The 25,942-nt window shown below is 44.4% G+C and overlaps 1 protein-coding gene across 2 annotated transcripts in view; it reads right to left on the reverse strand.

Annotated features, from left to right (window-relative positions):
* Positions 1-25,942, reverse strand: part of LOC108028452 (ecdysone-induced protein 74EF) — a 46,095-nt gene that overhangs the window by 4,358 nt on the left and 15,795 nt on the right. Inside the window, exons 1-3 of one of the 2 annotated variants that reach the window (XM_017100295.3) lie at positions 11,098-12,983; positions 1,159-1,533; positions 297-551 (exon numbers count right to left, since the gene is read on the reverse strand). In XM_017100295.3, coding sequence (XP_016955784.1) covers positions 297-551; positions 1,159-1,533; positions 11,098-12,169 — 1,702 coding nt within the window. In that variant the 5' untranslated portion in view covers positions 12,170-12,983. Of the gene's footprint in view, positions 1-296; positions 552-1,158; positions 1,534-11,097; positions 12,984-25,942 lie in introns of those variants that run through there. The other variant, XM_017100296.3, reaches the window with a different exon arrangement.

Raw genomic sequence — 25,942 nt, forward strand, 5'->3', positions numbered from 1 at the left:
TTGTGTTTTTAATAATCTAATGTATCTAAGAAAATAAAGGATTTTTTAAAAATACTTTCAAAAATTTGAAAAATGTAGCTATACTTTACTTGATGATAAGTACTTTACTTGGGTATAAATGTAGACATATGTGTCGTATATTTTGAGGCATTTTATGTTTTTATTTTTCCCTATAAATAACCTTATATTGTGATATCGACTAAGGCGTAATAGCTTTAATCTTTGTTTCTCAGTAAAGTTATCCTGCACACAGCTGGAACTGGCCACGTTTAGCACAGACATACTGGCATACTCACCCCCAACACTGCGATTCCATATGTTCCGCAGCGAATTCGCCGCATTGTTCTGGTATAAATTCGGATGCAGAAAGGTGCCCGTGTGCAGGTGTGCCGCTGCCGTTGCCGCTGCCGCCGCCGCTGCTGCGGCCGACGCCGAGGTGGCCGCCGGCATCCCGAGACGCGCCTTCAGCTCGTCGGCGCAGGGCTGGCCGCCGGAACTGGAGCTGTCCACGTCGGAGACGCCGCTGTCCGCGGGACTGGGCGGAAATGAACCTGCGAACGGGATGGGGAGGCGCGGAGCGAGGACGAGCCAGGAGAGGGGCAATTAGCAATCGATATGGCTCGAAGCGAGTCGAGGGCGTGTGCAGCGGCTCAGTGGTGCAGTGGTTCACCTTGCTGCTGGACACGCTCGCCTCACAATCAGTTACACTCGAAAAAACGTGATCTGTTTTGATATTACATGGATATGGTTGCAACTATTTCTGCCCTTTCTGGCATGTTAAAATCAGCATTAGTTTCTTAACATTATACATAAGTTAATCTGTAATTACGTTTAATAATTCTTTTTCTCTCCATAATCAAAAATACTTTCGTAATTTAAACTGTATTGTAAAATTTCTGTCCTTGCGAATGTGTATTTAGGCTGCTACATATAAGTATTTTTGATAAAGCATATCTACTGGAATTTTCTGTAGACACTTAAAAAAAAGTATTTTTTTCATTACTTAATAGCAATATTTAATGTTTATACTATTTATCAAAATGTTAAAGAACGTTTAATTTCCTTATGTAAAACACTGAAATAGTTATTAAAACCCCCTTAAGACCATGTTGTTTTTAAGCATTACAGATTAACAAAACCTTTTCTGCGTATATTCACCTGTTGTGGCCGTCGTGTAGTTTCTGTGGTGCGGATTGTGGATGGCACCGCCGCTGAGCAGGTTGTGGAGCAGCGGGCGGTGCGGTATGGCCAGCGGCTGTTGCTGCTGGTGGGCACTGTTGCCGTTGTTGCTGCCACCGTTGCCCGCTGCCCCGTGCAGGCCGTGCTGCTGCTGCTGCTGTTGCTGCTGCTGCTGCAGCTGGAGCGGCGTGAGCAGCGCGTTCTGCTCCGTCTTGATGTGCAGCAGGGCGGTGGCGCCGGAGAAGGATGTCGCATTGTGCGGCTGCTGCTGGTGCTGCTGCAGGTGCTGCTGTTGCTGGTGTTGCTGCTGCGGAGCCGGACTCGTCGATTGTTTGACAATAGGAATTTCAGTGTCTGAAAAGGGAAAAAAGGGGGAAAGATGGTTTAAAATGCTGTCTATATTTTAATAAAGTATTTTCTAATTGCATTCGCCTTTTATGAGAGCATTTAAATATAATGTAGACTGTTATGAGGATTATATTTTATAAGATAATCAGTTATTAATGCTTACTTATACTTATACTTATGGCTTTTAAGTGTTGTTAAGCTACTTAACATTATCTGGATATGTATAGATCCTTCGGCTACATCACTCAAAATTAAAGATTGCCTCTGCTATAATGAGCCTAAGTAAGCATGTGCACTATGAATACCCCTGTCTTCAAAGGTAATAGCTGAATAATTGAACATCCTTCAGCAACATCAGTCTGAATTAAGTTTTGCGAGTGCTTCAATCGCCAGAAATGTGTACCCACTCTTTCGAATCCCCAGTCGCCGCTGCTGTTCCAATTAAGCGAATACCTAGCCTCAGCGCGAAATATTTGCAGGCCCTCGCTGCCCCTTTGCCCGCCTTGTTGGCCCACCAGCCACTTGGCTACGCCCCTGTCCTCTTCACGGCTGTCAAAATGCCTATCCAACGGGCTAATAATACAAAAATTCGCATCATAATTTCATAGAAATGTCATGTCGGCCGAAATATGTATGCAAAGAGGGGAAAACGAAGGAAACACAGCGAAACCAAACGAAACGAAACAATTGAAATGCCCCAATTTGGCGAGCCATGAACTCGCAACCGTTAACAACAACCGAGCCAGTGGAAAGGCAGAAAAAACGGAAAAAATTAGCTTCTCACTTTCCTTTGGCTGCGGCTGCTGTTGTTGTTGCTGCAGCTGAAAAGTAAAAGTGCATTTTCACTTATTTCATGCAGCAGCCGCAGCGGCATGAAAATAAGCAGAGGCAAAAATTGCATTGAATGTCAAGCGGTACGCACACACACACACACACACACACACACACACACACACACACACACACACACACACACACACACACATACACACACACACACACACACACACACACACACACACACACAGAAACACACACACCGCAGCAACTGCAGTGTGCAGGAAAACGTCAAAGCCAGCGGAGCAATGAAGCTTGCAAGCACACTCACTCTCACAGATACTCACACACACCCTCGCCCAGCACTCACACACAGCACACACACACACAGACGGGTGGCAGCAAGAGAGGAAGAGAAATCAGGTCAAGGCTTGTCGGCAGCGGCGACGAGTTTACAATTTATGCTTTGCTGGCTGCATTATTGCATGTTGCGGCTGTGTGCGAGTGCTTTTTACAGCTTTTTAAATACACGGCGGCCCAGTCGCACAGTGGGCCAAGAGGCCTGTGGAGGGTGGTAGAAATTCAAGTTGACTCGGGTTCAGCACTCTTTTGATTTCAACCAATTAGGCGCTTATTGGCAAGCTTATTTGCTTAAACCTGACTAAAATTATATGTTACCATTCCACATTTTCAAGTTCTTAATACTTTTTTTACTAAAAAGCTCTAAATGTAAATATTTATATTTTATTTTTTTTTGTTTGGTGTAGCCATTAAAGGGTGTGTTATTATAATTGACACTCATTACATTGGTAACTACTAACAATTTGAACTAAAATGTTTTTGATAATAAAACTAAATAATTAAAACAAAAAGCATATCTAGTTGGAAATTAACATAAATCTCTAATAATTTAAAATTATTAGAAATTTGTAAGTGTAATATTTCCCTAGTCATTTACTTGCCCCACTGTGCGACGTAGCCGTCTCGTTTTGATTGCCGCCCGCCGCTCCACTCGTCGTGGGTGAATGAGAAGCATGTAAAAATATATATAAGCCCATATTTTTTCTTGATATGTAAGAAATTCAAAAGCAGCAGCGGCACAAAAGCGTATTTACCCACAAAAATAAAAAGCCAAAGTCGTGACGGAAATCGCGCGGCAACAAAACAGCTGTGCGGTTGCATTGGTTAACCAGCCCAGATCCCCCCTCCCCTCCCCGACCAGCCACCACCCACCGCCCCCTAGCCACCCACAGTTAGCCTGCTGCTGCAACAGCAGCCACTTTTTAACGGAAATTATACATATAATTTTCGCCAACGAAAACGTTGCGAGAATTTCCCTCTATTTACTTGGCTCTTTAATCGCTTGTCGAAGTGGAAATGTCGGAAATGCCCGTCACTCGGCTCGATTTTCTGCGCTTGTCTGCGTTTTTCTTTTTTAGGTGTTTAGTTTTTCCGTGGGGAAGTGCTCACGTGTTGTTTTGTACTGCGGCATACACGGCGTATGCGTAATTTGTTGCAGGTGGCCGCCGATCCGTGGGATTGGGTAGAGTTCTCCAGTGACAGACCACTGACATGGCGGTGTCTAAACAAATTTATTGAAAAAGACAAGTAAACCAAGAACAATATTCCGTTTTATGTGTTCCAAAAAATATTTATGCAAACCATTTTTGGCCCATGATTTTTAATAAATAATTCCTGGATTGTATACTGGCACTAGGGAATTCCTGGAAACATTAAAGCAAGTTATGGTGTTTACTCCCGGTGAAATAGTTTACGTCCCTGCGCAGCGAACGTGAGCGGTCACTTCCTGTGCGGCATACTAGGCGTATGAGTAATATACGACCGCTCAAATTAGGCATACGCCCCGTTGTACGGCGGAAGGAAGGCCAGAATATACACGGACTTCCTGAATGAGGAGCAACAGCCCTCCGCGCGGGCTTTCACTGTACCTGCTCTGCGGCGCCCCCGTGGTAAAAATAGGCGAAAACCGAGACGGACAATCGGGCCGCCGGAGGTTCAGCTTTAATGGTGCATAAACAAACAGAGCCACGAACGCGGCGGAAAGAAAGACAAATAGCCAGTGGTAATAGAGGCTACAAGGCATTGCAATGCTGCGCCAAATGTGCGCTGACCTCTAAAAACGCGGTCTAATAAAACCAGCAGAAACTAACCAACCGACAAAGCACACAGAGAAATACACAAGAGGGAAAAATTAAACATATTACGAGAAAACAAAGCAAAATTGGCGAGCAACATCAAAATAATAAAAAACAGCGCACACACACGGGGACATGTCAAAGAAATTAACGGTAAACGCGTGTGCATGTGAGCGGTGGGTTTTGCTATTTTTTATTTTGTTTTTTTATTTTGTTTTTACTCCTCTGCGGCCGAATCCGAATCCGAATTCGAATTTGGACTTGAACTGGCTCGTTGATATGTGCGCGGCATTTTGGGACAGTTACATCACAATTCCGGCGGATAGCGCAGCATTTGCCGCAATAGTAGGTCAATGTAGGTACGGGCCATCGTGGCTGGTTACCTCGATGATTAGTCCGCCCCGCGGAGCCGCTGTGCCTTTTGTTTTACTTGGGCTTTGGCTGTAGTTTTGCTCAGGCGTCGTCGGCGTGCTCGGGTTTGTTTACACTTTTCGCAGCGTTTCCGAAAGCCGTAGAAGCCGCCCGCCTGTCTGCCCAACAACAACTGCAGGCCAGCGGCGGCAACAGCTTGTAATTGTTTATGGCATTTTGGTTATTGGCCTATTTTCCGATGTGCCCCACTGCCGACGCCGTGAGTTGTGGGCGGTTTGGTAAGCAGCAAGAAACGGAAAGTGAATTTGTGTGGGCCCGGCTGAAGGGGGATTTGCCTATTGAGCTCGGCTTTTATCTCGTACAGCGTGTTTTCATCTGACATTAATCAGTGGAAAGTAGGCAAATGAAATTGTATTATTCAGAGAGGCTGGCGTGGATTATGGCTCTGGTTTGACCGATCAAGTTATAAAACAATATAAATTGGGGAATATGTTCTACAAAAAATGGAAGTTAATTACTACAAGTTTTTAGTTTAAACTATCGAAAATCCTTTACATTTTTATTTTATTTAAGTATTTTATGAGTGTATTAAAGGTGTAATTTTCTATTAATTGTTTATACTTGTTGGATTAAGGATATCCATTTTATTGCAGCTGTGTTGTATTAAAATTATTTTATGTATCTTATCAGAAGAATATAGATTCAAATTTAGATTCGCCGACTTTTATTGGGTTACTCCCTGCAAACCACACAATCCATCATAACATTGCCTTGCCCTACTTGCTTACCAGCGAAAAACACCTATTCAAATTCTACTCACCACAAAACCTATTACAAAAACCCGCGATGGATGCCACACGAATTCCCCGAATGGCCGGGACCAAGAGCGACAGCAACTGAAACTGTTGGGTATCGATAATTTCACTTGTGCGGCGCATATTGTGCGCCAAACCGGAATCAAAATGTGCCTCAACTGGGATACATGCTTATTTATTTATTACCAATAATAATAATAACACAATTTATGGCGGTGCTAAAAAATGGCAAAAACAATAGAGTCATGGGTGTGGTGGAAGAAAGCTGAATTCGAGTTGATGCGAATGCAGCGGCGACAGACGAAAGTAAAATGCACAAAGGCCGAAAGCGAATTCAACAGGAACGGGCGACAACAACGCAAAAGTTCTATATTTAAATATTATAATTTATGTGTTTGTTTGGCAATTGTGTTGTTTTTGTTGTTGGCGTGAATGTCTCTTCCCCAAAATGTTTTTTGTACGTAGGTATATTTTTCGGGTTCCGTCTGCCTCGTTTGCACGATCCCCATTATTCCCGTTCCCGTTTCCATTTCCATTCCCATTCCCGATTCCTCTTTTTTCGCCACTTCTCGCCTTCTCGCCTTCTCTTGCTCCGGCTCTCTTCGGCTCTCTAAATTCCTGTTCTGCCGACTTATTTTGGCTTTCATGCCGCTGCCGGCGTCGCTGCTTTCACAGGCGCCCGTGTATTGGTGGCCAGAATAAAGCCAGTTGTTGTTCTCTCGCTTTTTTCGTGCCTTGTGTGTGCGTGTATCTGTGTGAGTGTACGCTTTTTGGAAATTCAGTCTCAAGTTCAAGGTCTCGCGGATAACGCACACCAGCGCAGGCACACTGCTCACACAGACGCCGGATTCTCATTGTTTGCACACACACTCGCAGGCAGCGAGACATATGCATATCAGGCAATTTCTCATCGTCGTTCGAATGTATGTTTGTTTAGCTACATATGCATTTAATACCAGTCCGCACACACGCGCCCTCATATAGACAGCAGAAATTCTTCTTCAATATTTCCGCATTAAGAAATGATACGAGAATCCGCTCCAATCTCCCGGTTTTGTTATTTTTTGCATTCATTTGTTATTTTGCATTTTTTACGGCCGCTATTTCTCTATACTCGAAAATCCTCGTATCATCGCACAAAAGGAAATATAAAGTAATTCCATATACTCTCCGATGTTTTGTACTTTATTTTGGCCGAATCTTTGTTTTAATTTGTCATTAAGTACTTTTATTCGTTTTATGGTGTGGTATAATGTGCATATAGATTGACGCATTTGCCTCCAGGCGAGACGATTCTATATGCCTACCGAGCTTGTGGTGAGATTTTGTAATGCGTGTTTTTTACTCGCTGACATATGTTTTATTAATATTTTTTTATACATCATATGCTGAGCAGATCTTTTAAAAATATTTTTAATATTGCAAAATTTAATTATAATAATATTCATGTTTCACATAAGCATTATAATTCATCAACAATGGCCCCTGCTTGCTTTTGTTTCTTTATTATTATTATAAAATGTTGTGTCACTTCTGGTAGCTTCTGTTTAAATTAACACTTTCTATTCAGACAAACAAAAAACCATTTTTCGGTCACGCGCCACGCTTTTATGCGGTTACAAGTGCTAATTGAAAGTCAATATAATAATTCGGCTCGGGTATTGGCAAGTAAATTAATTAAGTTTTAACCAGATACCCAGGAAAAGGTTTAAGTTCTCAATAAAATGATTACCTTGGCAGTTGGACAAAGCAAACTATTTTTATGAGCGCAATTAAAAAATTTAACAAATTAACTCTGAACTACGACTGATCTAGTTCTAAATGTTGAACTATTACCTCAATTTTAAAGAACTTTCAACAAGAGTTAAAGAGTTTGGCAACTGAATTTCCATGTCAGGCACGCTGTCTTTTCTATTTTGAGCAGAAAATACATCAATCGTGGTTTCTTGGCACAGCTTTTAGTATAAGTTGAATGCATAAAAGCAGATACTTTAGTGTGTGGGCTTGTACAACCGTTTGGCAGCTGGCTTACCAAGAATGCAAGCGCGAGCTCCGAAAACGGAAGTTTCGGCAACCGCAGCAAGTTCTAGGTAGCCGCGTTACGTATCCGACTCGTTGTCGCGAGTTTCCCAGCAACAAGTTTGGGCCTTGACCCAACCCATTGCACTCGGCTGTCCGCCGTCCGCTGACCATATGGCCACATCAGCTGCACTGCGAGCGGGGGACATTTGCCCAGTGCGATTTCTTGAGTTTGCTAATCCGATTTTGTAAGTGAGTTACGTGGCCCGCCAGTGACATAATCCCTGCCACCAGGATTGTCTCCTGGTCTACCGATAAGGAGATAGGCCCCATTGCCCCGTGAGCAGAACCTCGTTGGCCAATTATGAGGAGAGCCGAGCGATTGCAAAATCTGAGCCAGAGAAAGATACGAACGAGCGCATAGGCCTGCTGTTTATATGGGGCAGCGGTAGCGGCGGCTTACATAATTCTAATGCGAAAAAATCGCCGCTGCCGCCGCCGCCGCCGTATTTGGGTTAAAAAAGAGGAAAAGAAGAAAAAATGGAAAATCATTTGCTAATTTCTTGCCACGAAACGAGAAATTTAAGTTTTTCCGCGCACGCTCTGTGTGTGTCGGTGAGTGTGTGAGCTGGTGTGTGTGCGCAGTTGTTGCCAATCTATTCCCAACCTACCTCAAAATGTTTTGCGTTAGGCCTGAAAAAAAGCAACAGAGCGTTGAGTTGGGTGGCCGTGGGCGGGGGGCGGCCTGCGGAGGGGGCGCTCTTTTCCACTATTTCCCACAGCGCACTCACACACACTCGCCAGCCAGTGAGCAAACACAGACGCTCAAGCTGGTTTGTCATGTAAAGATACGCTGCGGCAGGGGGCGGCAAGGGGCGGCACGGCGGTAGAGAGAGCCGCCGCTCTCCGCCGCATGTCGCAATTGAAAGTTGCCTCCACTCGTGTGCCTCATTTCGTGTGGGTGGTTCAATGCGGCCGCCGTCGAAAGGTTGAAGGTAAGACCAGAAACCAAAACAAAGCCCCACAAAATGAAGTCATGAGGAACGCACACAGGCCGACGGGAAAAATGGAAAAAACACACCAAGAAAAGGTTAAAACCCATATAAATAAAAGATGAAAATGCTAGTGTGTCGCAAGCGGAAAATATATATCATCGAGCAATTTGTGTGCGAAAAACAAATAATATGAATGCGTCCGAGATGGAGTCTGGTGAAAAGGAAGCCCGAGAGATTTACCGACCGACGGGAGTGTTTCGACAGAAGCTGCGGGTTTTTGGAGCGAGGCGGTCAAGGGGGTTCCACTTGCAGATTTCGTGTGCTACCAATCATTTCAAGCCACTCGATTTATGGGGAATCGAGCCAAATCGATTGGCGAACGGTTTAAATAGTTGAAGGAACATCAGAATACGTACATTTATCAAGATATTTAATCAGCTAATAATAACTAAGTAAATATAAACAGCCTTATGAATCCTAATAATTCCATTCCATGTGCCTAAATAAGTGTTGTTAATCTGAATTCTTTAGGTTGATTGCCTCCACCTGTGAAAAGCTTGCAGTTCTCACATTTAGTTTCGCCATAGTTAAATATTTCTCTAGATATCCAACCTATTTGCTTTTCATTCACGCCTGATAAAATGCCGATTTGCTGGCTAAGCAAATCGTTAGGTTGGCTAACCCTCTGCATAGCTTGTACCTGAATTTTTCTCTTGATTAAGATTCAAGCAAGGTTATTTTTACGGGACCTGCAAATATTGTTATGTAGATAGATAGAACTGGCATTTGAATGTTCTAGTAGTCGAATGCTGAAGCCCTTCAACTTAATTTAACTTTAACTTCCCCTTGATTAAGATTGAGATTCCCACTTTCGGTTTTCCCCCTCCAAGTAGGGCCTCAGAGCTCCCCCATTCCCACTCAGCATAAATCTGTTGGCGGCCACCACTTTGGCCAGATGCGAGATGTGAGCGAGAGGAGCATTTCCGCCAGCCACTTGGCCAAGAACTGCAACTGGCGGTTTGGTGTGTATCCGAAGCCCAGGGCTCCCAGTCGGGCCAAATCGAAGTCACAGCCAAAGCGAAAACCCAAACTAAAGTGGGGTAAACTTCGGCAAAAGTGAAGGCAGCAGCAGCAGCAGCAGCAGCCCGGGAGCTGCTGGATTTTGCTGACGACGACGACGCCCCGTGTAAAAGTCAAATAGAGGAAACAAGTTGTTGGCTAGGGTTACCAGATATACGTATCTATGTGTGTAACGTATAGCCATGTGGGTATGTAGCAAGTGCAAGACGCACAGCCACAGCTACAGCCACAGCCACAGCCACAGCTACAGATACAGACACAGATACAGCTGCAGACACTGCGAGTTGGCGAGTTGCTGTGGCAGTTTTAGAGCAAGTGACTGGGAAACTATTCCACACCAAGACACAGGCAGGCCGAAGCCAAAAGGCAGACTCACAGACACGCGTTACAAACTAGCGAATGCAGCGAGCGGAGAGCCAAAGATACGGATACCCATACAGCGAAACGGAAACAGAAACAGAAGCCCAGCCAGCTGAGCGCAATAGTTTATAGACGGGCCGCTCTCTTTTCGTGCTCTCCGCGCGGCGTTTGCCGCCGCAAGTAATCAATAAAATTGTTGAGGTGGGTTAGGAAACTGTTACGAAGCCGTCTACGTAGACTCGCTGCTTCTACCGCCTCGGCCGCCCCTGCCGCTTCTACCGCTTCTCAACGCAGCGCCGCCGGCGGAAATTGCGCTATTTTAAATAATGTTTATTTCGCCTCTGGCTGCCCCTCTCTTTTCCCTGCATTGTTTTCGTTATAAACATTTCTTGCTCTTGCCAAATTGACATTTCACAATTTGGCCAGTGAAAGATGGGGGAGTTGGGCCGCGGACTGCTGATTCACTGCCTCCAAATTACTATGCTATTCGTATGAAAACACAACAGACAGTCACCATGGTTGACCATAAATTTAAATGGGGTCTATTTTCGGTAGAGTGGAAAAGAACTTGATCTGCATAAGAATAAATTGTCGAGGCATCTCATAAACTTGATTTTGTTTATGAAAATATGTTTGTGTATTTAACATATTTTTAATCACTAAATTGTTTATGTATTTTCTAAGAAACTGCTATTTTGAGTCTTATTAATTATTGAAAAGTAAATACAATCCTGACACAGTAGCAAATAATTTGAAAAAATTTGAAATTTACTAGACATATACTATCCATTGAAGTGGTTTCAATAAGATATTGAACTTTAACATGGTTTTTGGTTAAAGTAACATCCATTAACGAATAAAAATATTTAATTATTTATTGTTTGGATATTTCTAAGATCTAAATTTAAATTCAAGATCCCAAAATAAAAATGTTTTTCAGTAAGGAACTTTGCAAATCGACATCTAATCACTTCTTTAAGGTATCTGGCCACTTACAGTATCGCTTCATCAAGCTCTTCTTGTAGGCCGCCGATCGCTCCGCCTTGCGCTCCGGCTTGAGGCGCATCCTCGCCCGCTCGCACTGCGCGGAGTCGTCGGACTCCGTGCCGGAGTAGGTGCGTCCCCTCCTGCGACTGGCCGCCGAGGCGGCAGCGGCTGCAGCGGCGGCTGAGGCGGCCACACTGGTGGCACTGCCCAGCGAGAGGTCCAGCGGCGAGTCGTAGCCGTCCTGGTACTGCTCCAGCAGCTCCTCGTCCTCGGCATCCGCCTCCACGTCGGCGTCCGCGTCGTCCACGTCCTCCAGCGTCTCCTCGTCCTCGATGTCGCTCATCGGCTGCTGCTGGGCCTGCTGGTGGTGCAAGGTGGGCGCCGCGGTGATCACCGAGCTGCGCTGCAGCTGCTGCTTGCGCTCCCAGAGGATCTTGGACACATCGTCCAGGGTGCTGCGCGTCTTGTCTGGCGATGAGGGGGCGGGAGAGGGGGCGTGGTGATGCTGCTGCTGCCGCAGGTGATTGTAGAGCACTTTGAACTCGCGACAGTCGGAGGCCACGGACTCGGACTCCTCCTCCTCCACCTCCTGCTCCTGCTCCTTCTTGGGTGGCGGCGACTTCGGGGAAATCTCTTCTAGTGACTCGGGGACTTTGGTGGACGCAGCTGGACTTGGACTTTGCCGCGCCATCACTGACTCGGTATCAACTATGGCACCTGGTTCCGCCCCCTGGAGCTCCTCCGCCGCCTCCTCCTGCTTCTTTTCCTCCCGATCCTTTTCCGCTGCATCCTCCTGGTGCTCCTCCTGCAACTCAGCTCCTGCTGGCGGCGAGGCTTCTGCGGGGGCGGCCGCTGCCGGCGGTGGCGATGTGGGCGTCAGGGGCGAGGCCACCGGCGTGGGCGTGGCGGACGACAGCGAGGAGCTGGAGGAGGAGGACGACAGGGACAGCGAGGAGGAGGAGCTCGAACTCGAACTGGAACTAGAGCTGGAACTGGAGCCGGACACATTGACGAGGGCCGCCGCCGCCTGGCTGGCGAAGTTGTGCGCCGAGGCGGCCACCAAATGTTGCACCATAATCATTTTGCACGACGCGGCGTATGCGTGATGTCTGCGCTAAGGTTCGGCGATATTGCGTATACGCAGCGTTTCACACTCTAGACATGATTCTTATGCCTGCTCTCGGGGGGATTTACTTTCTTTTGGCGAAATTGCACTAAGTTTTTGCACTCGGTTCGTTGCTTGTTTGTTTCTACTTCCTTTTGCGGCTGAGGTATTTGATTGATTTCGAAAACTTTCATAACATTTTGAACTCTTTTGCACTAATCGCGGACGTTTTTGGACTAACTTGCTGGCTTAAACTTAGACACATTTTGCTATTTCTTAGCTGTTACATTATGTTTGCTCGTGGGCCGAACAAACATTGGCTTGTTGCTTCTGTTTTTCTCTCTTATTTTTTGCTGTTTAACAGTTTGTGTTTTGGCTGCTGGGCTTCTGTTTCTTCTGTTTTGGGCCGCTACTTCGTCGCTCCGCGGCGGCACGTCATTTATCTCTTACGGTATCAGCAAAACTAAAATCTAAAGTCAGCACAAAAACCGCTGCGAGTGTTTGTTAGGCGCAAACAACAAACGTCGACGGCGACGCCAGCGCCGACGCCGGCTGCGATGCCGACTGCGATGCTGCGGCAGGCAAAAGCGCGCGCGCGCCCCACTCACCGATGCCCCAATACCAGTGCACCCAGTGCCCCGCTCACGCACACACAGGCTCGCGCACACAGCACGCACCGCGGGAGAAACACACACTTGCACAGGTGCAAAAGAGCGAAGGGGCGCGATGGAGCGGCGGAGAGCGAGGAGAGAGAGGTGGCAATCCGGCGGACTGAATGGGGCTCGCTCGCTCGACTCGCTTGCGCCGACTGAACGACTGCACGACCGAGCCGACGACGACGTTGCCGCCGCCGCTGCTCTGCCGCGGGTATTGCAAAAAGCGCTGCCAGAGAGCGCAAAAATGGCAAACAAACGTAATCGAGAGATGTTTGGCGCTCTCTCTGAGCTGCGTCTTCCTCTTTGCCCCCACCCCCTCCCAGTTGCAGCCACGTATGAGTGAGTGTGTGTGCATGTTTGGGGATTTGTGTGCCACATGCGCATTTGCATGCAACTCTCGAGGGGATTGGCAAGGGGGAAGGGGCAGCCACAGTAGCAAGTCCCTCCAGAATGTTGTCAAGTTAGGATTACTTTCAGCTGCACAGGAAAAAAACAATCCAACTTGCCATTTTCAGGAACTGAAGATCAACTAAGTTTGTAATTTCTAAGAGAGAAATATCTTTCGAAAACACAAGATACAGGAGCGATAAACATGGCTTTTAGACTATGTTCTTCCTTAAAGAACCCTAAAGTCTCTTTAATATCGATAAATACTTAAAACCCCAAGATACTTTTTCTAGATGCTTCTGCATACTAGGGCTTTAAAGCCAAGTCCATTTGCAAGGTAATAGTTAACCACTTAATACTGCTTACTAAGCATACCATATCCTACAAGATCTAATAGTTAATTAACATAATAAAGAATATTGATTGGTAAATAGAATACAAATCTGCAAGCATAAAACTATTATTAAAAAACAAACACATTATTTATAATATCATTTTTAGTTAATATAATTATTAATAATCCCTTTAGTAACCAACTGCAAAAAAGGGTTAGGCAAATAGTTGTGGTAAATAAATCATTGATTCTGGTGAACAAACCACTTTGATACGAACATCACAGGGACTATTTTTAGCTTGCGATGCTCTTAATTTCATTACATGAGTTACAGCACTTTCCCGGTGCCCCGACAAAGGCTGATTATTTCCCTTTTAAGATCACTGCACATCGGGAGCGATTAAAAATAAAAGTAACACAACAATCGCAATCGCAGCCAGCGACCCAGACCCAGTGCTCTCCACTCTCCACTTTCAGGGCTCCGCTCCCCTTTCTTCCGCCCGCTCCTCGCGATTCTCCCCGATTCTCTGGAGAAGGCTATCGGTGGCTCGCCAAATGGGTCAGGCCACGTCAAAAGGGCTAAGCGATCATCTGGTCTATGTTGTCTCGGAAGAGAGGCGCTCGACGTGTGGACTGCGAGAAGGACGAGGGACGAAGGATGAAGGACGAGGGGAGGAGGTTGAGTGGGCAAGGAGAGACAGGAGAGGGAGAGAGCCGACGTCTCTGCTGCAATCGGCACGATTATGACTCAATGCAAGTGTACGTATGTAAGTGCTTTTCCCTGGCTTTGTGAGAGGGCCTCTCTCTCGCTCTCACTCTCTTTTCGCTGTCTGTTTCAGTGGAGCAAATTTTCACTTTCCGTTTGCTTAGTGTTGTTGGGGGCCTTTCCATTTACTTTGCCGATTGCGATTGCAAGTGTGCGAGCGGGCAGGCAGCACTCTCTCCCCTCCCCTCTCCCCCTCTCTCCCTGGGTTGGCATATAATGTATGTTGCAAATAAAGGAAGCAGAGCAAGTAGACGGCGAAGAAGAAGAAGGCGATGGAGGAGCGGCAGAAGGAAGAGTTTTGTTTTTAGAAACAGCGAGGGCGTAGACGCAGGGGGCGGGGCCGGGCGTGTGGGGAGGGATTGCAAGGGGGTGGTGGCAGGTGGCGGGACAGCAGGCAGAAGGAGAAGCTAAATGAGGCGACGTCGACACAGACATACTTTTGCAATAGCGCTTTGTCTGTGTGCGGCGTCGAAGTGCCAGTGTGTGTGTGCGAAATGAGTCCAATGTACCGACATCTAAGGATGCACTTAGAAAAAAAAATCGAGGACAAACATTTGATACTGTCTAGTATATATAGAGCTGCCATTTGGGAATATTTTTAAAAGATATTTTTCACCTGCCATAAATGGTTAATAATACTCTTCAGTTTTGATTTTATCAGCTTATCAGTCCAATTTGAAAACGGTTTATAATTATTATTTTGATATTTACTAATAATAATATTAAATGCACTTATCAATGAACAAATATTAAGAAAGGAGGTATTTTAAATATGGGAATTCTTTTTAAAAGAAATTGGAACCATTTGTTTTATTCCTGTGTTGAACATTTCTCTCCGTGTAAGATTTAGCAACAAAGGCAAGGGTTTGGGACTAGCGAATGGACCTGGGGGAAGCGTTTGGGGTTTGACTGCCGCCGACGGCTCCTCTTCCAGAAGAAGCCGAAAGAGCGGGGACTGAGACAGACAGACAGCCAGTCGTAAAAGAATTTGTTGAAGAGGAAGCGCATTAGGTGGCTCTGCTCCGCCTGCTGGAAGCTTCCACCCTGCCTCCTCCTTTGGCCACGGCTCCTCGACTCCTTGGGCATCGGAATAGGAATCGGAGGGCTCGGATTGGTTTGGGTGTCGCCTGTGTAGTCGATTCATGTTTCAACAGAAGTCATTGAACAGCTAACGACAAATGCTGCACACTGGTTGCTTCGATTGGAAAACCAATCAACACGCTGAGGATAGGCAAATGCTCGCATTGAAGAAAAGTATCGGTGTACACTAGAACTTGGAATACATTTCCGTTACGAGATTTCTGGGAAGTCCGTCTGGGAGATTTCACTAAGCCCGCATTAATGAGACTGAGATAAATGTGTTTTAGGAACAATAATTAATGAAGTGTCAACTACATTGATACAAGCTTTTTCATTACAAATAAGTTTCAATTTTTAAGATTACAAAATTATTACAAACGTTTATATTCAGTGAAGAGTAATGATTTAAATGTAGATTGGTCTCAAAGATAATCAAAAAAAGGACTTCCAAATGCATATGTATAGTTATACTAATTGAGATATCCTGGATCGTATCCATGACATACTTTGCTACATTGATTGTTGAATTATACAGAGTGAAACATAAATATAATAAAGATACATTAGACAAAATACCTTTAAATAATCTGTACAACAGTAAATCGGCCTAAAACAGATAGCCCCTTAATTAAAAACACGTTTTAAACACGGTGTATTATACAACAATAAAGATTTGATAAGAAAGACAGACTGCAAAGCTCGTCGCTTTTCTCGATAAACGATATTTATGATCCCCAGCACTTCGAAGACGGGATAAAATGATCCTGGCGCCACTGTGCCAGGCTGGACGACGACAAAAGCGCCACCTACCGCCAGACAGGCGGACGATGGGCAAGGAGGATGTCGGAAACGTATAAGCAGGGCAACAGTTTGGGGTTTCGGTTCGGGTCGGGCGTAGCTTTCAGCACGGTCCCACCAACACAGAGCCGCGGCAGCCGAGCTGTATTTGTATATGGTATATTGAGCGCAGCGTCATCCAGAAATTTCGGCAACTGAGCCGAGGAAAGCAGCGCAGCAGCGTCGGCTGCGTCGGCGGACGTGGAGGCGAGGTCTTCGGTGTAAACAGCAGTGAATGACCTCATATCATCTAATACACGCGCCGAGCACTCAAACCCTCCGAAATTTGTCGCCCCGACCGGAGTGACATGCCGAACGACCCAGCGCCTGACTGCCTGACAAAGCGACTTGACTGACTAACCTGCAGACTGGAGCTGAGAGCTGAAACAGAAACAGAATCACAATCGCAATCTCCGCGAGCCGCCAGCCCTCCTCCTCATCGCCGGATTACGGTGGAAACGACAAGGCGACAAAACCTGCTGCTCCTCCTCGCCTTCGCACCAAGAAGTTAAGGTACACCAGGCAAAATGTCACCCGAAAGTTATAATCAGTTGGGATTTGTTAGCTGTGAACACGCAGCTATCTTTCTTGCTACGTATCTGAATGCGATTCGAATTCAATCTGGGATTAAAGGATTTGTGAGGCTGTTCGCCAGCCGTTTAGGAGTCTTGGCTAAAATGATCTACACCTAGCAACCTAATTCATAATCATTTATTTAGTTTACCAAGCTGGATATAACATAGTAAATCATAAATATGTTTGATATATATTTGATATTATAACATTTTATAATCGGTTGGGATTTGTTAACATGAATTTTCTATTTTCTTATACATCACAATGATATTCCGAAAACAACTGGGATTAGAGGGAAGACCATCACGATCGGTATTATTTTTCGCTTTCTGTCTTGAGGCCTCATTTGAAATATTTCACAGAAAATTTCCAAATTATAAATGGTTATTATTAATCCGATAAATGTTTGTTAATGGTATATTTGGTTGTGATTTGTTCGCTATAAATGTGCAGCTATCTTGCTGTTTACACATGCATATTCTAATCTAATACAAAATAGGTATCAAGAAAAGTTTAAAAGTCTTGGTGAATTAAATAATTTATACAAGAATTTCTTCTCTGAATTCAACTAGCTTTATTTAATGTATTTTAAAATTTTTTAATTAGAAAACATCTAAGCTGAAGAAGTTTATGTTCCCATCTTTAGGTTTCCCGAGGTTATCGAAGGTTGAACAGGCAATACCATCGAAAATTCCTAGACAAAATAAAAAAGTTGTACTTGGTAATCAATGTCTTCTCCACCCATGTAAATATAACATTTCCATACTTTTCCGACAGTGCAAAAATAGAAGCAGAGCAGACTTTGTAATTGTTACGGCTTCGATGGGGGAAGTGGGGATATCTCTTTGTTCATCGCTCGTAATCTTGTCGAAAAATTGTCCGTATAGTTTCTTTGTCTCCCGAGTAAAATGGAAGGGGACTGCGGGGGCAAAAGGACCCTTGTGGGTTAAACGAGCGACGTTTATAATGTCGTCGAATTGATGATTGCGACTTTGATGCTTGACGAGATTAGGAAGACGCTGCAGTCTGATGGATACCCGATACCAACTGCAAACTCGTGACCTGTTGGCGAATGGAGCTTTAACGCTCGGTTTGATGCATTTTACATTGTCAAAGAGGGTTTCTGATGGATTGGAAAGGAATCGGTAGGTGGGCTACCCAAACGATGAGTCAGTTCTGCTTAATATTTATGGGTATTTACGGGAATAATAAAAAGCGACCAAATATACATTCTGTATACATTCCAAGAGCTGTCTACGAATCTTCAGGAAGTTTCTGCGGCCCTCAAGAGGGAGAGTGAAAACACCGAACACATGTTCGAATGGCATTCACCTTTTGCTGCTGGAAATTAAAGCCACAGCCAAAAAAGCACCCAATTCAGCAGATTTTCACTGGCTCTCTGTCGCAGCCTTCAGCAAGTTCCAATTGTTTCCCCATTTTCAGCCACCGAATTGGCCAAACTGAAACCGAAATGGGTGCAGCTTGGTCTTGACCATCAGCAGCAGCAAAAAGAATTAAAACGAGGGACCGCAGAGCCAAGAACAACCACAAGTCATCTTTAATTGCAGCGCCAACGCGGCGTATGAGTAATCCGCTTGTTTGCTTAGCATGTAAAGCGGCCATTACAAGTGTCAACATTTTCGGGCCGCCAAGAGCCGTAGACCAGAACCCTGACCGCGACTTGGGTGCGCGAGTTCTTAGCTTGTTATTGAGATGACGTACGAGAAAAAGACACAGAAAATACCGGAGTGCAGTGCAGACTTCACATCATGATTAAGAATTGTGATGATGACAAGTTTTTGACGCTGATGCTGGCAAGTTTTTTCCCCCAATGTCAATGATAAGAAACCAGTGTTTTTTGGCCGCATGTCTGCTTCTCACTGCCAATGACGAGCCAAGAGATTGTTGTGCGGGGGGGACACCGTCTAAGATCCCATCCTAGGCAATGACATCCGAGCGCTGGAGTCAACTTTTATGCGTTTTAATTAAACGAAATCGAAAGCGCCAGACGGAGCAGACCGAAAGGAAATTGCTGAGGTGCTGCATGCAACATTATTCCGCTGCTGGCCATCGCAGTAACTGTTTTACTGCTCATTTGACCAGCAAACCCAGCTACACTTGCACTTGACAACGAAAATGGCACAACAACATCGCCATGAAAAACTCCGAGTGGTAGCTGGAAAAACTCGTCGTCGTCGTCGTCGTCGTCAGGCGCAAAACAATGGCATTCATCCTACATTTTGGCCCGAAAACAAGTTGCTCATACGCCCCATTGGCATTGTTTTGCTTTTCCTTTCCTTTGAGCCACCCCCCAAGCCCCGCCGACTCAGCTGCAGCTTCAGCCTCAGCTGCTGCACTTGCACTTTCTTTTTGCATTATGGTCTGGGGAAAAACTTTCGATTTTCTCGCTTATAAAAAAACACAAAAATATTTCGCTTGCTCAGAAAAAGAAAATGAAAGCGAAAATGCGAAATGGAAACGCGCAGGAAAAAAGCAGGGCAGTCGATGGGGCGGGAGGGAGGAGCGGTGGCTGAAGACCTGAAATGTGTTAGTTGGCGACTTCCAATTGCAGTCTGTCTTGGCCTGGGACCTGCCGTCAATTGCGCTAAATGGCAGCCACAACTACAGCAGCAACTTGCAACATCTATGCGCAGCTCAGTTAGCCATTTGATTTGATGTGGCAAGCGTAATGGTCTCCAGCTGAGTGCCACATGCGGGTCCATGTAGACAGGCCCTCGGGGCAGCGTCATGAAACCTAATGGAGCCGCTGAAGCCCGGGCACATTGGAGATGCGGATGGAAGTATCTTTTGATCGGGGTTCTCAGTAGGAAGCTTAGGGGGAAAATCTGTCAAAAGTTAGCTTCTTTTCAAACCACCGAGGTATCGTATAAAATGTATATTACTTTTTTATATCTCTAAATAAACATTTTTAAACTTGGGTAAGCAAAAAGATTTGAAGTATAAAAACAGATAGCAAGTTAAGATTGCGATATTTGTTTATTAAATAAATTTATACTTTTAAAAGTAAGAATATTTTTATGGATGTATGTTTTCTGTATGAGTTACGTTCCTTTTTTCCTTAGATAGGTTTAAGAGAGCTAAAATCTCGAATTCAAAGATTATTAACACTTTAATTTAATAATCAAAGAATTTATCTTCTATTTCGTTAATTGGTTGAAATTGAGAAATATATTTCAGTATATTAATTGCATAATGTTTATATAATCATACTTGAAGGATATTTCATAAAATATTTAAAACTAAATATTTATGAAACTAAAAGACAGAAATCAAAATAATTTCAAAATATAAAAAGTAATTTATCAGTGAATTATTTTTCAGCTAGTCCTCAACCCCGGACTGTCCAATTCCTAACCGATCACAATAACCACCATGGCCTGCATCGAACTTGGCCCACTGAGTGACAGCGTTTAGGCCGTCAATTAGCGGCAGCAACTACAACATCGACTGGAAACCGAGGACCGGCGATGAGATAGAAAGGAAAACCCATGATTTGGCCAGCCAGGTTGGATGACCAAGCCAAGTCCCCCGGTCGTCGCAGTGGCCGGCAAGCGCGAATCTCGAGCCGCATTTGTATGCAGCGCCATTCGGCCGCTCGGCCATTCATAATGAAAGTGAATTTCGCACAGTTTTCCTCGCCGGTTTTCCTCTGTGTGAAGCCAGGCATCGATCTGCTGGCCAATTTCTAATGCTCCGCGCTGTACGCTGCACGGCATGGCTCGGGTCGTATCGGCGGTGTCTTTTGGCCAAGAGCAAGAGCAAGACCGCGCCAAGCCGAAACCAGTTGGCAGTCTGCAGTGGTGGCCGGGGAAAAGTGTCTTAGTAGGCCGCTTTGGCGTCGTCATCGTCATCGCATCGCTCGGATCCGATGGGATCGCAGCGGATCGGATCGGGTTACACTGACTGACTAACTGAGTAACTGACTTCTTGGTCATGCAACCAGCGTATGCAGAAAATCGAAGGAAAAGCGAAAAGAAAACGCTGGCCACATGTGGAATGGCCACCAGTTTCACATTCGCCGATTTTCATTTCTTTTCTTTTCTGCTATTTACATTTTATTTTATTTGATTTTGCTTTATTTTTTGGCACAATCATTTGCCAGCTACGTCCACGTCCGTGGCGGAAAGTATTAATTTTAATTAACGAATCGCGTTGGAGTGCCGAGAGTTGTTTGCACTCGCCGTTTTGCTGCCCGCTTTTCCTTCGATTTCCGAAAGCCATCAATTTGAATTTTTACTTTCGCTCACTCGACACTCGATCTGAAATATCAATGCAGTTCGAGCTGGCCAGCAAGGGTTTCCCCAGAGGGTTTCGTATCGAACTTGCTAGAATAGTGGGTCACATGAGGGCTCTTGGGAAAAACGTACTTGGAATATCTCAGACTAAAAGAGTATAATTTCAAATTTTGTTACCTATTTTTAATAATTGTTTTTATCATTTTGGAGTGGTATATGAATACATCACACCATATTATTTGATTAATCCTAAAACGTGCACTAAAAGAATGTAATCTCAATGCAGATTACTTATAAAAAATTGAAATAAATGTTTTTGAATTACAAATGTGTTAAAATGTGTGGCCTATCTATTCCCAATATGTATACGCAAAGAAAGTGATCTACGTAAAAGTTGATTAAATGTTTGTATTATATTGTGTGTGAGGGAAGTAAAAAGGAATTTCGGAAGAATGATTAGGAATGGAAAAAACGTCACAAAAATAATTTATTGCATTTTCGCACTTTCGTTTATGTAGATCCCCAGTGTTCTAGACCTAGCATAATGGGGCCTTGATTATACCGTAGCTTGCTCATGACATTGTCGCATTTGCGCAAGTCCAATAGTTGACCCCCCATCACCCCGGCTCGTTGCGCGCATATCCTTCCCAGACCGCCCCCTAGATCGTCGGCTTCTAATGAATATTGAAATTCAATGGAAACATTTCTCGAAGTCTCCCGTCCCCGTCCCCGTCCCCGTCCGCGTCGCTCCGCAGTCGCCGCCTCGCCCAGTGTCAGTCGCCAAACAGACAAAAGTTGATTAAACTGCACAATAACAAACGGCAACAACAACTACAACGGCCGTTTTCAAGTTCAAGCTATTGTGAGTCCGCAAGATACAAATGTAAATTCAAAAGAGCATTTCGACTGGAAAATTCCCAAAAAGAAACACAAAACAACATACTTATAGTCGAAAGCAGCCAACCAAGCGGGATTTGCAGCAAAAAGACTGAAACAGCCGAACAAGTGCAACATAGGTTCCAGGCGAAATTCTCACACATTATCAGGCGTGATTACCATCGAAAAAACGAAAAAATGAATTCAAATGGATGGAAGAAAACGAGCTTGTTTATAAAAACTATTAACTAAAAGTGCAAACTCAAAGCTTCTTCTGCCTCGCCTCACACTCGCGTTGTTGCTGTTGCATTTGCATTTGCATTTGTGTGTTTCGTGCGTTTTCATTTTCATTTGGCTTTTCGGTTTTGTTGTTTGTTTACGTGTTTTATTGAAAACGATTTTCAATGCCATTATAATGCACTTCGCCTGGGTGTGTGTGTGCGCGGCCTGAGTGTGTGTATCTGTGAGCTGTAAGTGCAAGCGAAGCAAACGTCCGTCTAACTGTACGGCCGTCAACCGCAGCCATTGGGGCAGCGGCGTTAGAGGTAAGGCGGTACGCGGTACGCGCCGGGGAGGGGTGGGGTGGTAGGGGCGACAGCGCCGACGGAAGCAGCGCTGCCTGCGGCTACTGCGGCGCCAGCGCAGCCCGCTGCAATGCCCATCCGCCAGACGACTCGCTAGTAGCTGCTAGTAACTAAGATCGCACGAGGGTCGCAGGGAATGTATCTTATCGGTGGGGCTAACTGCAACAATGTTCCAAGAATTGCTTAGATTAAAAGATTCTGAACAAGATTTAGCACCTAGCACCTAGATCAATTATTAAATAAATTCCTAGTAATTTGGTTTAATATATACTATTTGATATCCCATTTTTATGCCGCATTCGAGAAAAGTTTTTCATATATATTTATGCATATCCTTTTCATTTATTTGATAACAATTATTCTTTGATATTCAATTACACCTAGAAAAGGCATTGGCTATGGCTTAAGCTAATTGAACTATGAAGTGAAAATTGAGTTAGGTCATGTCTAAAAAATCTATATCAAATAACTCTCAAAAAAGGCACAGTCCAGGTTAAATAATACAATGAAAATACGTAACAAATGTTTTTAGAATATATAAAGTAGTCTATCAGCAATCGATTATTGAGGTAGGTTATAATAATGTAAGGAAGAATGCCTTAGAAATTTTAAGGCACTTTTAACGCAACAAAGTTATATAGTATGTCACAAAAAATGTATAAGATAGGGCCTTAGAAATTATAAAACTGTTTTTATTTAAAGGCATTATAGAAGGCATTATAGAATTGGGGTAGGTTATGACACAATGAAATTGGGTGCCCTTGAAACTATAAAGCAATTTCTATAAAAAAAGGTCTATAAGTTGTTCCTACATATTTAGAGGACTCCCAATCTCTAGAGATTTTCACAACATGGAGGGTGAATGAAACTCCCAAAATGCAATGGTCAAGGAAAATAAATCTGCACTCCGGTTATTCCACCTCTTACTTTTGCTAATTAAAACATTTTCCATAGGCGTAGGAAATTTCTGTATGTGCCACCACTTTGTTGGCCACACCCGGCCTGCGCTAAGCGGGTCTTATTAATATGTTGCAAAGGAAAGTTTTCGCCGACATGGATGGCCGGCGAGTTGATCGTGCAATAATTACTGCATAGCAGTCGGTTGCAAGTGGCCGTTGCAGTTTCCAGATGCTGATGGCGATGATGATGAAGTTGTTGCTGCTGCAAATGGAAAGCAACGAGAGGGAAAGTGCTGCCGCTGCCAGTCGGCTGTGTTCAGCCTGCAGTTTTCATTTTCCATGGCATGCTGCTAATAATACCAATCATAATGGCGCATAATAGACACACTGACATTGAAACGCGGCGGAGTGGGAGTGGCAGGGCGGCGGGGCAGGGGCGGGGGCAGACATTGTCTGCTGCCAACACGGTAGCCCGAGTGAGATCGATTGGCATCGTCGATCATGCCAGCGGTGGCAGCGTTTGAAAAAGGCGAACAGAAACAGAAACAAAAGCAGCGCAGCAGCGCAGCAGCAGCGTCAAATTTTGCAATTGCAACAGCAATTGCTATGGCGAACTGCACAGCGGCGGCGTCGACGACTGCAACGACATTCAACTGATAGAAGTCAAAGTTCTGAGAGAAGGCGACAGATAACACGTCACTTGACTCGAATGGGGACATGGACAACATGCGTGCCCCCTCGGCCCCCGACGGCCCCCGACGGCCCCTTCCGCTCGCCACTGCAACTACAACTACAGCAGCAGCAATTGCAGCTACAGCAGCAACGGCAACATCGTCGCCGACGACGAGTTCGGCACTCGCCGCTGCCACTCGAGAATCGCAATGAATTGTCGTTAGCTTCGCCATTACCCCACGGGCAGTTCACTGGGTTCTCCTGGCCCCGGCCCCTCCTGCCGCCCCGTTCTCCTGCCATCACCCCCTGCCGGGGCCATTCTCTCGGATCCCAGGCACACGCAGAGAAACTATCTAACCTATTTCGGATAGAATTAGATACTTTTATAAAGATTCATTTGGGACCACAAAAGTTTAAAAAAGATGAGATACAAATTATTAACTAGAATCTTAAAATATAAAATAGATTTTAATTTATATGTTCAAATTATTGTCAATAACATCATTAAAATATGTCTAAGAATTACAAACTAATCCGAAATAATATTTTGTATGTTCAAAGCTGAATAATCAGTAAAGATATTTATAAGATATTTTTGAAAGTATAATATGATCTCTTTACCAATTTCAACCATCGTTAAATGCCATAAAGAAGCCTTCTAGTTTTCATAGCATACTTTCAGACTGCTAGATAAAAGGTTCCAAAACTCTTAAGATTTTGTATAGCAGTCGAATATCTTTTCTCTTTTACAAACAATTGTTAGTTGGATCTAATTACCCCTCAAAAAATATTTAGCTTGCCATCAACCAAAAAATTAATGAGGTATTCTTTTAACAATCATAATCTCCATTATTATGATCGTTTTCCCAGTGCACTTTTTGTTTGTAATTTCGCATTTTATTTGATAGAATGTTGCGCGTATCGAACACTGCCACCGCAATGTTGCAACGGGCTGAGGCGCGGAGATCGATCGGCGGCAAAAGGGGGCGGGGGCGTGACTCTGTTAGGCGGCGTTTATGGCCATTTGTCTGACGGTAGCGCAAACAGGCGCAAAAAAACATTTTTTCAATTTAAATTGTTTGTTGTTGCTGTTCGGGCTTGTTTTCCGATCGTTTTTCTTCTTTTGGCTGGCTTTGTTTTCGCACAGTTTTGTTTTATTTGAAATTCTCATTGCGTTGCAACTGCAGTTGAAGCCAATTTCAGTTGTTTTTGCGCGCTTGTTGTTGTTTCTTGGCGTGTATTTGAAAGCCAATGTCTCTGCTAGTCGGTGATTGGTAGCGATAAGGGGTGCTGAGAGCACTGTGCTTTATCGGAAATGCGGTTATGGGTATTTCATTAAAACGTCTTTGTACGGAAATGCCAGGGATCTTAATAAACTGTGTGGGGCTTAAAACGTTTTAGATATTCGAATTGATTGGTGGTGCCATAGAAATCCCAGGGGATTTGAAATCTTTCATAAAGCTGCATAAAAGCATGCTGTAAAAAATAGGTCTGGCTTTCGTCTTTTTGATTCAACTTTCGAACTAACATTTTTCGTAGCATACTTAAGGGAGTGTTAATAAACGATTTTAAAACCCAAAATAAGGAATATTAAAATATTATAGGGACTTTCGAAATAAGTTTTACGTAGCATACTTAATGGAGTTCTAAAAGTGATATTTATAACCCACTGAGAAAGCTAAGATGTAAATCTCTAAAATACTTCCAGCCATCGCCAGCTCAAAACACCCTGTACAGTGCGAACTAACGCACAATTACCCAGAGACACAAAAAGCATGCCAAGAGACTCGTACACCAGTGCCAGCACATAGACAACTATATATACG

This window comes from Drosophila biarmipes, chromosome 3L (genome assembly GCF_025231255.1).
Source record: "Drosophila biarmipes strain raj3 chromosome 3L, RU_DBia_V1.1, whole genome shotgun sequence".
In the NCBI taxonomy this organism is placed as follows: domain Eukaryota; kingdom Metazoa; phylum Arthropoda; class Insecta; order Diptera; family Drosophilidae; genus Drosophila; species Drosophila biarmipes.